Source organism: Erigeron canadensis, chromosome 6, assembly GCF_010389155.1.
Source record: "Erigeron canadensis isolate Cc75 chromosome 6, C_canadensis_v1, whole genome shotgun sequence".
Classification (NCBI taxonomy): domain Eukaryota; kingdom Viridiplantae; phylum Streptophyta; class Magnoliopsida; order Asterales; family Asteraceae; genus Erigeron; species Erigeron canadensis.
The window spans coordinates 37,774,343-37,788,997 of record NC_057766.1 but is presented as its reverse complement, the minus strand read 5'-3'; the positions used below and the strand labels follow the sequence as shown (position 1 = coordinate 37,788,997).

Here is a 14,655-nt window from a genome sequence, read left to right as displayed (position 1 = left end):
TATATAATCTACATACTCCCTCCGTCCCATTTTAATTGTCACGTTGACCAACTTTGACCGTAAATAACTTAAAACTAGTTCGAGAGCGCGCCTGAGAAAATCGGGTTTTATACGATTGACCGTTTTGCCCTATGGGTAAGCTCCAAGTCTTGTTTAAGTTGGACTATGTTAATGGACATCAGAGAGGCATGTGACTTCTAAGCTTTTTAATATTCAGTGGGCTTGTTTAATGTTTAGCATTATCAATCATTTTTGCAGGTTATGTTAATCTTGTATAAGTGTTTTATCTTGATGGTTCAGACTTTCTGGAACTAATAGACCTAATATCTTATAAATATTTTTGTATACATCATTTGACTTGTTAGTTATGATTATGGCAAAATCCGAACATATGCTACTCCTTTTCTGAAAGTGCAAACTACAATTTTTTTTTTTTTTTTTTTTTTTTGCATAAGCGTAATTATCATAATCTTAGATCTTAACCTCTTTTCTAGAAATTGAAACTTAAATTATTTGTAAAATTTATGTGAAGACATTATGTTAACATAATTGGGTGTTTTTAGAATGATGAAGCTTCAGATATAATGGAGTTTGATGCACACAAATACACAATGATTCTTTTTTCTTTATTTTTCGTTTTTATTTGATAAGATAGGAAGAAGTGAAGAACGAATAAAAGTTTACATTATGAGTAGTTATCACTGGAATTTTTTTAAAATACAATACATGATAAAAATGTAAAGTTTCTTTAAGTTCTCAACTAAGTTATCTAGCCAGCATCTTGTATCTGAGTATTCCATTCCACTGTGTAATGGTCGCATTGGTATTTGATTTATATCCATACAAACTGGAGTAGTATATATGGCTTCGGAATCTTTGCTTTTCCTAAAGGAAGAATAATTAGATGAACGATGGACACTATATGCATGATTAGTCCACAGTTAAGCTAAGTGGCATTTTTTGGGTCATCGAAACTCATCATAACTGTAGTGCGAAAATGACTGATAGATTACTAATCAACGATGAGAAGAACAAAAACGATACTCTTAGAAATATGATAACTCTAGAATATTAGAAGATGGAGGAATCATCCAAAGACGCATATGAAAATTGAGCTATACTCCGTATCAAAAGGACAAGCAAACTTTTCATTTTGATAAGTAAAAGATAAGTCACACTGACAAGCAATTTCAATTTCAAGATGAACAAAATTGGTTTAATACTTTCCTATTAGGTCCAATTAATTCATATCACATTTCAACTAATTCTACCGATTAAATAGTCTCACTCGAGAGTCAGAATTAGTCTAACATTAATTGACTAGCAATAATACTTGTCCTGGAATGGAATAAAACTGAATTATACATTGGAATCGACAAGTAATTACTTACATTGACATTTTAAAAATCAGATTAGCATCACAAGAGATGTTGGATGTTCTTGACGCAACCTCATCTTGAAGGCTTATTATCAATCATCCAGCAACTAGGTACTCGAAGGCACATATCATGGAAGATACAAATGTATAACCTCCTATAACCATCATAAAATTTGTTACCAATGGTATGTTAATTAATGTTCTTCTAGTGATATATGATGGAAAATCAAAGGGTATTATAATTAGTAGCTTACGTTGTTGATATGAATTTTGATTAGCAGCATAAAACACATATGTTCCTTGATCTTGATGTATCCCTATCTTCAAGTCCTCGTATAAATGACCTTATGGCTAGGTGTTCCGAGGCATATGTCATAAAAGATGCAAATACTAAACCTCCCACGACCATCAAACCTAACCTATTAGTAGAAAATAATAGCAGTAAGCACCAATTTTATAAACATAGAATTCAAAACTATGCCAAAATTTTATTCATACCTTACAAATAAAGCTGTAATCCCAAAAATACCAGGCGCTAAAGGGGTGGCAACAGCCAGAAAGGCCATCCCAAACCCATAATACCATGGTGCAACATCACAAGATGCCTTCTGATGACCTGCAAAACCAAACACAAGTTTAAGACCATTTGAGATGATTATAGATAGAGATGCCAATTGGGTGGGTTGGGTAACAGGGCAAAATGGGTGGGTTGGGTAGCAGGTCAAAAAGGGTTGGGGTGGGTCAGTTTAACCCATTGAACCTTGCTTATCCATTTTCAATAAACGCATTACTTCACTAAATTAGGGTTATCCCGATAATGATCCAAAACATCAAATAAACTTAAGAAATTGTATGCATTAAAAGACAAAATTTGGGAGAAACTTGCTTGACCTGCAGCTCTTTTAGTTAAACTCTTTCATTTGACCTGTACGAGAAAAACAACCAGATCGACCCATTCATTAGTAAATGGGTCGAGATTGGTGCCTCTAACTCTTAACTAAACTTGCAATATTCTGAAACATAAAAGAAAAACCTTTTTCAGAATCATAATCTGAATCTCCAGGGCGGTTTCCTGTTTGATTTGCCACCATCCTTCCCCATTTATATATTATGTGCAAGTAACATCCAAACAATAGAAAGAAAATTGTAAATATCCACTCATACATCAGAATCAATCCCGTCCATGGCTTCGCTTGCCTAGGCACGACGGAAAGTCCAAATCCAAGGGACACTATCGCAGATATGAAACAGACTAATATAGAAAACCCACCAAGAAAGGCAGGCACCATTGAGTTTGCACCATTAGGGAACTGCACATCATACCTTAGGATTGATTTATTTCTTATTTCTTAACTATACATGTACACATAGCGAACTTTTATATAGAAAATACTTCACTGGTAGAGAAATAAACCTGTTGACTAGAATTAATGGTAGACGAAGATACTGTAGAATAAGCAAGTGCACCTCCTGTTTTAAATTTGTAATATATATGTCTAGCATGATCGCATAAAGACCGTGTCTACCATAAAAACCCGAGTACACAAATTCAGATAACATATATAACGTACTTTGTCAGAAGCTTGGAAGAAAAAGAGACCAGAAATGCTAACCTGTAGAAATGATCGATAATAGCAGAACAGTAAAATGAATATTGGGAGCAAAAATAGAAATTTGACTAGAAGAACGTCTCGAGGATTTCTGCCTCCTGCTGTTCCTGGCAGAGATTCTTCTAAGTGATTTCTAACATCCTGATGGCAACAACATCATATCATTATCCAACAGAAGAAACTCTTTAAAAATGCATGCCGATCATTACAATATATATAATACCTGCCATATATCAACAGGTTTTAAAAGCCATGAAGTCCACCAATCCCATGGTTTGAGAGGCCCAAGTGTATAGTGTATGACACAAAGTTCTTTCTCATCTACCATCCACTGTTATGATGCACATTAAAACAAAATCAAATAATCATATGCCAAATTTGCTATGGATTAGTAATCTATAGAACTAATAGATCGATTTAGCGTATTTTACTTCCTATCTACCTTGTTAGCAAGCATGTAAAGTCCAACATCTGCATTATAAAGAGTAGAAAGTCTCTCCATTTCTGAAACTGGTCTAGAATCCATTTCTTCAGGAGAAATATTTGGGTCAAAAACACGTGCACTCGGAAACCCAGCATAATATGCATTCAGAAAGCCTTGATCACCTATAAAACAACAAGCACAAAAAATTTATAGACCGAGTCGCATAACAGCCTAGACAGATTTATACTCACACATTTGAAATCATACCTCCAGTATAAGAGTACAACGTCGTGACTTTACTAATCATGTCGTTGAAAAGTTCTGCAGATGGTTCAACTACCATAACACCCGAGTTGAGTCTTTCAGAATGCTTTAAATTGGCACAAAATTTTCCACATTTGAACAAAACATCAATATTCTTGATGACAATCGTATCAGCATCAAGATACACCACTACAATAATTATTACAATTAGATAAAATGAATACTAAAGAAAATCATTCGTATCATGAGCAGATAACCTACTGTATACTTACCAAAATGTTGTATAAAATAAGTAAGTAAGAAATGGATCACCTTTTTCATAATCAGTCATGTTAAAAATCTTGAGCTTGGTGTATACACCCCAAAACCTTGTTGGTCTCACTTGATTAGGATTTTCCAATAGACTTATTGGCTTCACAATCCAACCATCAGCCTACATAAATATATAATCCCAAACACAATATATATTAGTACGTCTAAAGATGAAAAACCACTTACATTATGAATATATATACACAAAAATAAAAATGGTTAGTGATTAATTATATACACAACAACAATAGGAATTGAAGGATTGGTATTGAACCTGTAAAAGAGTCTTGGCGTAATCAGAAACGCCATCAGAAACCAAGACAACCATGTCTTTGGTGGATCTTGTATCGCGAATGGATTTACCAAGAACACGTGCACCCAACACGAATTCATCTCCGTATAAAAGGGTTACATACGCTTCCTTTGACTTCGACGAAGAGGATGAATAATAAGAAGAAGATTCAGATTCAGATTCTGATGCCAATGCTGTTTTTGCATCTTGATTAACAGCACCTAATACATAAAGAATCAAACATAATCCTAATCTCCAAATATCACTCACTTTCATTGTTTTGATTGGTTTCAAAAATGATTTACAAAATGCATGCAGGTTATTTATTTGCTAATGACTGCATGAAACATTGTGTGCTACGTTTGATATATAATTAGGGGAAAAATTGTTTAGAAACTTGTTCGTGTTGTTGGTTTTCTTTTTTCGTGTACATAGTTTGGAAAAAAAAACTCGATTTTTGAAAATCATGTCTAATTGCAAAACAAAAAAACATAATAAAATGCATAAAAACCTAAATATCAAGATTTTACGAATGGTTAATGATGCATAATATAAAACTAGCATAGTATTGCGCAATGTGACGGTGCTCATGGCGACAACGATGTGGTGGTGGAGGCGACTGTTGATGATGGGGCGATATCGAATGATATAAATAATTGATGTAAAAGTAAATGAAAGAATTAATAAAGATATTTTAAAAGATAAAAAATTGATAGTGTAAGTTTTCGATAAAAGGCCATTACTCCTGGTTCGATTTTTATAAATCACAATTAAAATAGGAGCTTGACAGGATCTCAAGACGACTTACAATCGATGCACCGATAGTGTGTAAGTTTTTATTAACGTAAAGGGAATAGTGTATGTAAAAGTATTTTAAAGATATTACGTGAAAATATTAAATTCTTTTCAACATTTTATTTTATAAAATGGTTGTTTTTTTAAATTAAATAGTATAGATTATATCTCGTATAAAAGAAGCTTACCTCAAAATTTAATGACAAACAATGCAACTTTTTATTTTATTTTAATGCAAATCAATTAGAAGGATTGGGTGATTGCTCATAGAGGTGAAAAAAACTGAACCGAAAAGTCAAAGAGCGAAAAAAGCAGAAAAATCAAGTTGAAAAGGCCGAAATCAAACCATTCCGATCAATTCCTAGTTTATTGTAAACCATCTAAATTCTCATTTATAATATAAACTTTTTTTTTCAAAGCTTACCTTTAGATGACGAGTATTTTTGGTTGATTGTAAACTAGCTAATTAACTCGGACATATCAATCAAAGTTTTATAAAATCGCATTTTCGTCACCAAAGTTGTGATAGTCTAAGAGCACTCATCTACTCAAATTAGTATATCTTATAAGTTATAATTTGTTTATTAACTCGCATAATATGCGAATAATTAAAAATATGTTATGATAAAATTATTTAGACGATGAAACTTATAAGATAATGTATAATTTGTTAGAGTTTTTTTCTAAAAGAATTAAAAAATATATATCTCTAAAAAGTTTTTTATAAAATAACAAAAACAAAAATGCAATAAATTTTAAGAATAAGAGTGTTTATGACATCATAAGTAAACTAAAAGAAAAAGAAACTTAATATTAAGAAAAAATTTGGATGTAATAAATAAACAATGTTTATGGAATGATGATGTCACAACAATACTCTTTTATTTAATATAAAGATATCTAACTTTGTTTTGGCCGTGGTTAGTTCCATCAATTTCCATAATCATCTATGAACATGTCTAGAACAGAATTTGAAACATGACTATGATGCATGGAATTACGAAGTTGTTACTACCAAAATACAAAGAGGTCCAAATTTAAATCCTATAAGTAAAATATATATTTTTAGTGGCGACTAGTTATTGTACCCGCGTGTTGCCGCGGGGTACGCTTTCTACACAAAAAAATTTTGGACCCAAATTTATGTCAAATATTCAAACTCGACAATTAAACATGTAGCAATAATAATAAAAAAATATATAAAAGAGTTATAAGATGTATAAAAACATAAACAATAACTACATTAATGCTTTAAATATAATATGAACGTAAGACGTAATAACGGTAAAAGTTATTATATATTAAAAACGTTATTTATAAAAATAAACAGATGAAAATAATCAAAATCAAATGTTTAAAAGTAAATGCGTAACTGTGCGAAAGTCGTCTGATGAAAATTCAAAAGTTTAGTGCCACGAAAATAAAACTTTGATGTAGGGCAAAAGTTAAAAGATATAAAATATTGGTAAAAATATTATATATGCTATAAGAACTTGTACATTTTAGGCATAAAGGACTTGTAAATTTGTATAGACATTTTTGTATAAAAACAAAAACAATAACTGTGAAGTCCCTCACCGATGGTTTAACCCACGAGTGTAAAATACAACAAGTCAAGTATGCACTAGATGAGGACTAGTATTTACGTAAATATAAATGCAAGAATATAAATAAGTAAATACAAGACTTAAGCAATAAATAAGCAAGTTAAATAAAGGTGGAACACGAAAGTAATTTTCAGTGTGTATTTTATTTATTGATGTATAAACAAAATACAAGGTTGTTGCGGAACCTAGATAATACCAAGGTAAGTATCTAAACAACCTTATGAATTACAAGTGATCTATACTTGCTAAATAATCTCCTTGATCGAAATACTTAAAGTTGTGAAGTATAATTGTTTGGATCGAGAGTATTTAGACAAGTTCACCAAATTGCAAAAGTAATTTGAAAGAGGAAAATGACTTAGTATTTATAGGCAAAATAATCTCTACAGTGATTATTTTGCCGTACAAATGTGGTTGGGAGCATTTAAGGAACTTTGGTATTTTCTTTAATTGCAATACTAAAAGTACAAGGATAAAGTCACATTGATAGTGACTTGTCACCTTTTAGCCAACCACCTTTACACGCGTGTAAAACCTTTACAAGGGACAAAAGAGATATCCGGGTAAAAGCGTGTAAAGGCATAAAGTCAATTCCTCGTAATCAGTGTTCAGACTTGTAAGGTCTAGAACACTGACAAGGACTCCAGTTGTTGATCTGGTAAGCCTGCCAGTGGGCTCTGCCACATGTCAGTCTTCTTCTTCAAACTTCAAACTTTGTCTTTAGTGAGAATGTTCTTCAGTGGAATAGATCTGGACTGGAGTGAAGTTCAATAAGCAAATCTGGAGGACTCCAGATTTCCTGTACAAGTAGACGCTTACTGGACTTCCATAATTTCTGGACAAATCTTCAGGACTACTCCAGTCTTCAAGTCTGGAGCTAGTCCAGTACAAACTGGACCTAACAATAACTATATTAATGCTTTAAATGTTACATGAGCGTAAGACATAACGATAATGAAAGTTATTATATACGAGTATTAAAAACGTTATATATATATATAGTCAAAACCAAATATTTAAAAGTAAATCCGTAACTGTGTGTGAAAGTTGTCTGACGAAAATCCAAAAGTTTAGTGTCATAAAAATGAAGACTTTGATGTAAGGCAAAAGTTAAAAGATAGAAACTTTAAGGGTTTAAATGAAAATTGATAAAAATATTATATGCTATAAGAACTTGTACATTTCAGGTATAAAGGACTTGTAAATTTGTAGACTTTTTGTATAAAAACATAAATAATAACTATATTAATGTTTTAAATGTTACATGAACCTAAGACGTAACGATAATGAAAGTTATTATATACTAAAAACGTTATATATATAAAAAGACAGATAAAAATAGTCATAACCAAATATTTAAAAAGCAAAATCGTAACTATGTGAAAGTTATTTGATGAAAATATGAGATGCCAAAAATTCAGTGTCTAGAAAATAAAAACAAAAACTTTGATGTGGGGTAAATTTAAAAACATTATATATATATAAAACAATGGATAAAAATAGTCAGAAATATGCTAAAAAAATCGTAACCATGTGAAAGTTATTTGATGAAAACATGAGAACCCAAAAATTTAGTGTCAAGAAAATAAAAACGAAAACTTTGATGTGGAACAAATTTAAAAACGTTATATATATAAAAAGACGAATAAAAATAGTCAAAACCAAATGTTTAAAAGTAAAATCGTCACCATGTGAAAGTTATTTGATGAAAACATGAAAACTCAAAAATTTAGTGTCAACAAAATAAATAAAAAAAACTTTGATGTGGGGCAAAAGTTAAAAGATAAAAAGTATAGGGGGTTAAAATGAAAAATAGTAAAAATTATTATGTGTTTAAGAACTTGTACATTCCACGCATAAAGTACTTGTAAATTCATACCTTTTTAGTATAGTATAAATAGGAGCTCACCAACGACAAAGGCATATTATTTGCAAGACGAATGGTTGTTTTAGGATTAGTCGGTTTGTCAACGGGTTGGTGACCCATTATTAAGGTTGTAGATCTTGGAGAAAGCCAATAGGATTATAATCTCACTTTGTACATTTGTGGATTAGATTATTAGGAGGGGATTTCGAAAGTTATGGGTTACATCCTATACATGCGTGGTTAGAGCTCTGTATAATGCCTAATTAGATGTTATTGTGGTGTTTCGAATGCTAACTGTTAAATCACTGTTAAAAAAAAAGATTAGTCGGGTTATGAAAAGAAAAAAAGTGGGGGGAGGGAAAAGTGAGCTTTTTTTTAAGCCAAAAGTTTCTTGCTAAATATGGCATGATTGTAAAGGAAAAGTCCATATAATATTACAACATTACCAATCTACCCTCTTTTCTTATTACATATTTATGGAATATATGGACATTATTGTAAAAACTTATTTTTTCTTTTTTCCCTTTCTTTTCTTATTAACTCAAGATTGTTATTAACTCTTAATTTTCTTTTCTTTTCTTTAAGGGGGCGTTTGGTAGGAGTGAATCAAAGAGAATGACAATGTAATAGAGAATGAATATAGTGGGAAAGAGAATGAGTGTTTGGAAAGAGAATGGATTCTTGTCGTTTGGTACAAACAGAGAATGAATATACAAAAAATACAAAATTTTGAATAATAATTAAATTTAATATATATAACATCGTTAAACCTAAAAAAAAAAAACAAATTTCCATTCCCATCAATTCTCTACATTTTATAGAGAATTGAGGGAATGAAATCGATTCCCACTTCTCGATTTTCTTTCTCATTCTCCATTGCAACCAAACATGAGAAGTCTTTCTCATTCCCTTTCCACTCTTTCCATTTCATTGTATCAAACACCCCTAAGTTTCTTTCCGACGTGAGAATGCATTTTTTTATATACAATTTTATTTTCTTTCCTTGCTCTATCTAATCTTCTTCATTTTTTTCTTTTAATTTAAACTCAAAAGAACGCAGGAAAATGTGACAAGTTAGAAAATTTATAATGGTTTAACCAGTCTAGAAATAAAGAAAATACGAGGTAAATGAGTAAGTGACAGAAACAAAAAAATGCATAAGGTTTGTAAGCTGTAGCAGAACCAAAAAAAAATAAAAAAAAATCAAATAATGGTGATCCCATTGAGAAAATTTATGCAAGCTTCAGTTACATTCCAACAACTTTTTTGCAGGCGTTATTCAGGTAACACTCGAAAACTGAATCACAGAATAAAAAAGTCGATCCAAAACTGTAAATTAGATGAGGCAAGGAAGATTTTTGACAAATCTAGGCACAAAGATACATATACATGGAATATAATGTTAGATGGGTATGTTAAAAAGCGAGATATCGCAAATGCACGCCAAATGTTTGATGAAATGCCTGACAGAGATACTGTTTCTTGGAACACAATGATAAAGGGTTACATTTTATTGTCTGATATGAAACAAGCTTTTAGCTTGGTTAAAGAAATGCCGAACCCTGACGTGTATACATGGAATCAGTTTATTTTGTGGTTTTCCCAGAGAGGGAAAGTTGATGAAGCTTTTGAATTTTTTGAAAGAATTCCGGCAAGGGATAGAAATACGGTTTCTTGTAATTTGATGTTGGGTGCTTATGTGGGAGGGAAGGAGATTGTGAAAGCAAGGAAATTGTTTGATGATATACCGGAGAAAGATGGGGTGTCGTGGAATACTATGATTTCGGGGTATTTTGGTTGTGGGTGGTTGGATGAGGGGAAGATGCTGTTTGATGCAATGCCGTGTAAAGATGGTGTTTCTTGGAATACGGTTATTAGGGGGTATATGGAGAATGGAAGGATGGATGAAGCTTTGAAGGTGTTTGATATGGCGCCGAATAAGGATGCTGTTTCTTGGAATACGGTTATTGGTGGGTATGCAAAAAATGGAAAGATGGATGAAGCTTTGAAGTTGTTTAATCGGGCGTTAGACAAAAATGCTATTTCTTGGAATACTATGGTTTTTGGGTTTTTGAAGAATGGTGATTTAGAGAATGCAGTTGGGTTGTTCAAGAAAGCGCCTGAGCCATATGCTGCTTCTCTGGGTGCACTTGTGTCGAGTCTTGTTCAGAAGGGAGAGTTGGATGAAGCTCAAAAGATTCTGCTTGAGAGTTCCTGTATGGATGATGATAGAGTAAATTTGGTTCATAGTTATAACGTTTTGATTGGTGGGTTTGTAAGGAGAGGAAGGATTGAAGATGCTAGGCGTATTTTTGATCTAATCCCGTTGTCTAAAAGGAATATGGTATCATGGAATAGAATGATAAATGGTTATATTGAAGTGTCTGACATGGAAGAAGCTTCTACTTTGTTTAACAAAATGCCAAATCCTGATGTATATTCATGGAATTTATTGATTTCAGGGTTTACTCGGAGGGGTAAAGTGGAAAAAGCTTGTGAATATTTTGAAAGGATGCCTAATAGAAACACAGTAACTTGGAATATAATGTTGAATGCGTATGTTAGGATGAGGGATATAGTGAAAGCACGGCAACTCTTTGATGAAATGGCTGAAAGAGATACGGTGTCCTGGAACACAATGCTTTCCGGGTATGTTGGTTGTCGGCGTTTAGAGGAGGCAAAGGTCTTGTTTGACTCGATGCCATGTAAAAATATTGTTTCTTGGAACACAATTATTAGTGGGTTCGCAAAGAATGGAAGGATAAATGAAGCTTTGAGTCTCTTTAATCAGGCGCCAGATAGAAATATTGTTTCTTGGAATGCGATGGTTACAGGTTTCTTACAAAACCGTGACTTGAGGAATGCAGTCGGGTTTTTCAAAAAGATGCCAGAACGAGATGCTGCTTCTCTTAGTGCACTTATATCGGGTCTTATTGATAATGGGGAACTGGAAGAAGCTGAAAAGATTCTGTTGGAAATTTCGCTTGAGAATGATGATAGACTAGACATGGTACATGCTTTTAACACTTTGATAGCTGGGTATGGCCGGAACGGAAGGATTGAAGATGCTAGACGCATTTTTGATCAAATCCCATCTTACCATGATCACATGAGATCTGATAGGTTTAAAAGAAATGTCGTGTCATGGAATACTATGATTATGTGTTATGTGAAAGCCAAAAATGTTTATTCTGCCAGAATTCTATTTGATGAGATGACTGAGAAGGACACATTCTCATGGAATACAATGATAAATGGTTACATCGAAGTGTCTGATATCGAAGAAGCTTGTAGTTTGTTCATGAAAATGCCAAACCCTGATATATATACATGGAATTCCTTGATATCAGGGTTTTCTCAGATGGGTAAAGTGGAACAAGCTTGTGAACTTTTTGAAAGAATGCCCCAAAGAAACCGAGTTTCTTGGAATTCCATCATAGCCGCTTGTGAGAAAAATAGGCAGTATACAGAAGCAATAGAGCTATTTATTAAAATGCAATTAGATGGAGAAAAACCAGACAGACACACTTTGTCGTCCCTTCTGAGTGCTTGTGCTGAAATTGCTGATATACAACTGGGTATACAGATACATCAGCAAGTCACTAAGGTTGTTGCTCCAGACGTACCCTTATATAACTCTCTTGTTACTATGTATGCCAGATGTGGATCTATAACAGAGGCTAATGCAATCTTTGATGAGATGAAATTTTGTAAAGATGTGATTTCGTGGAATGCTATGATTGGTGGATATGCCGCTCACGGATATGCAACAAAGGCCTTAGAAATTTTTGGACTAATGAAGAAGGCATTAGTGAAGCCAACACATATAACCTTTATATCTGTTTTGAGTGCATGTGCAAATGCTGGTTTAGCCGAAGAAGGCCGTCTGCACTTTAAATCCATGGTTAATGAATTTGGTATTGAACCCAGGGTAGAACATTATGCCACCCTTGTGGATATCATGGGTCGAAATGGACAACTAGAGGAGGCCATGGATGTGATTAAAGGAATGACTATTGAACCAGATAAGGCAGTGTGGGGTGCATTACTGGGTGCTTCTAAAGTGCATAATAATATGAAGTTAGCTCGGGTTGCAGCTGAAGCTTTAATACGTCATGAACCTGAAAGCTCTACAGCGTATGTTTTGTTACATAATATGTATGCTGACACTGGGCAATGGGATGATGCAACAGAAATCAAGGAATTTATGAAGAAATATAATATTAAAAAGGCAGCAGGGTACAGCCTGGTGGAATCAAATTTCAGATGATTTCTACACTTATAATGAAGTTGAATTGGAGTTTTAATTATAATCTGTAGCCAGCTAGCATTGTGGCTAGCTGCAATATCTTGAGCAAGTTTTGCATTTATGTGATCTCCAAGAAAATGACATGCCTAAAGTCAATCCAGTACATTTAAGCCAATAGGCTTATCTGAATCATGGACCCTTAAGCTGGGATAATGAAATGACGAATGATGGACACAGATGTATTAATATAATTCAGGGAGACGATACTATGCAGAACCGGACATTTTCAAGCACGTTCTGGTAATATATTCTGAAAACAAATAAGTTAATTTTTGATCTACTAGCATGTGCTGCATATTCTTCCAAGTTCGTCTTCAACCATTTATATTACCTGGGATTGAAATTGGGATCACTTGTATTTGGCTAGGTCCAGGTGGGTGTTATTGCGGGCTTGTCGGGTCAAAATTTGCACACAAAAAAAGGCGATTTCCTTACTATGATACTTCGATTCAAACGTCCTTTACAAAGGTACCGCTGTTTATCTGTTACTCGTTAATGAGGATTCTAACACATCAAACATGCTTATCAAATTAGTTTTTTCCTCAGTTATTTCATCATATAGTTTTTTGTATGAATCAATTAACAAATTCTGTTTCTTATTTTGATGTGGATAAATTATGCTGATTTTGATGTTCATTTTACTGGCAGTAGGGAGTTTTTATCCCATATCTGATTTTGATTTTGTTCACCTCTCTTTTTCGTTCATGCCACTTGTACTTTCCACACACATGATATGGTCTAAAACAATCTTGGGCAGCTCTCTTAGGACGTGTTTTTTAATAACTACAACTCCGAGTACTGAACTAGCAGTAAGGCGGCGATGATATAAAAGTGGAAGTGGATCATTCCCTGTCTCTATCGATTTCTCAAGAAACACTAAATTCTAGTTTTCCAATAGACTACACACTCCAGATAATACCATTGGAAAATTATTTATAAGTCAAATCAGAGAACTGTGTTTACTAATTCTAGAGGTGGCAAGATGGATGGGTTTTGAAGCAAGTCAATACAAGTACAGGTTGAACAAGTTGGATTGGGTTGACCCACAACTACTTTGTTGTTCATCATTGTAATTTTACTCATTATTTTAATCTTATTTTGAAAGGCAAAGAAGTACATACCTAATTACCTATTTTATACACCAAAGTGAGACTTGAACCCACAACCTCATGGTTTATGGGTCACACCCCATCGTTGTAAATTGCTTTATAAACAAACAATCTGTTTATTACCCTTAGAAAACAAATGATCACTTGTACAAATCGTTACAGTGCCAAATCTTCAGTAAATGAAGCTAGAGTAGCTGGTAGGCTAATTTAACTCGTATAGAGCATCCAGTACCTTGCTCTTGTAAACTCGTGATTCACTTGTTCATGTGATTTCATTCACTCCTATTGCTTTTGTCGACAACCCATAAGTCAAACATCAATGCTAGATGGTCCTTACTATCTAGGACTTTATTGGCTATATTAATGCGTAGATCACTTGGTTGAAAGCTCTTTAAGGATAGAAGAATGAGCATTGAATAACCTTGAAGACGACACTGATTTGTGACAGGAATTTGAGACAGAGATCATACATTCATACATGGGGCACAACTGTTACATTGGCTTGTATGAGGATGAATCTACACCTATTTAGAGGTGACTTTCAGCCCATAGGTTGATTTGGGTCATGTTTGATCACTAACGGGTCAATCCGGTAAAGTAAAAAGGAGCAATGTCAAAATGACTGATTATCCAACCAGCCAATTTCGCCACCTTCATGTAAAATTTGTTTTACCCATGTTTTTTACTC

The 14,655-nt window shown here is 33.3% G+C and overlaps 2 protein-coding genes across 2 annotated transcripts; one reads left to right on the top strand and one right to left on the bottom strand.

Moving 5' to 3' along the window:
• Nucleotides 1-1,428: 1,428 nt before the first annotated feature.
• LOC122606106 (inositol phosphorylceramide glucuronosyltransferase 1-like) lies at nt 1,429-4,575 on the bottom strand. Its single transcript, XM_043779070.1, has 11 exons — nt 4,263-4,575; nt 3,989-4,109; nt 3,680-3,865; nt 3,431-3,594; nt 3,212-3,319; nt 2,992-3,129; nt 2,793-2,900; nt 2,412-2,688; nt 1,877-1,994; nt 1,633-1,797; nt 1,429-1,533 (listed from the first exon to the last, which is right to left on the bottom strand). Exons 1-10 carry the CDS (start codon nt 4,554-4,556, stop codon nt 1,653-1,655), a joined length of 1,659 nt encoding a protein of 552 aa, XP_043635005.1. The 5' UTR covers nt 4,557-4,575; the 3' UTR covers nt 1,429-1,533; nt 1,633-1,652.
• A 5,290-nt stretch (nt 4,576-9,865) lies between these two features.
• On the top strand, nt 9,866-14,139 carry LOC122605505 (pentatricopeptide repeat-containing protein At1g62260, mitochondrial-like). Its single transcript, XM_043778459.1, has 3 exons — nt 9,866-13,098; nt 13,226-13,326; nt 13,616-14,139. The coding sequence occupies exon 1, from the start codon at nt 9,949-9,951 to the stop codon at nt 12,817-12,819; it is 2,871 nt and encodes a 956-aa protein (XP_043634394.1). The 5' UTR covers nt 9,866-9,948; the 3' UTR covers nt 12,820-13,098; nt 13,226-13,326; nt 13,616-14,139.
• Nucleotides 14,140-14,655: the final 516 nt, after the last annotated feature.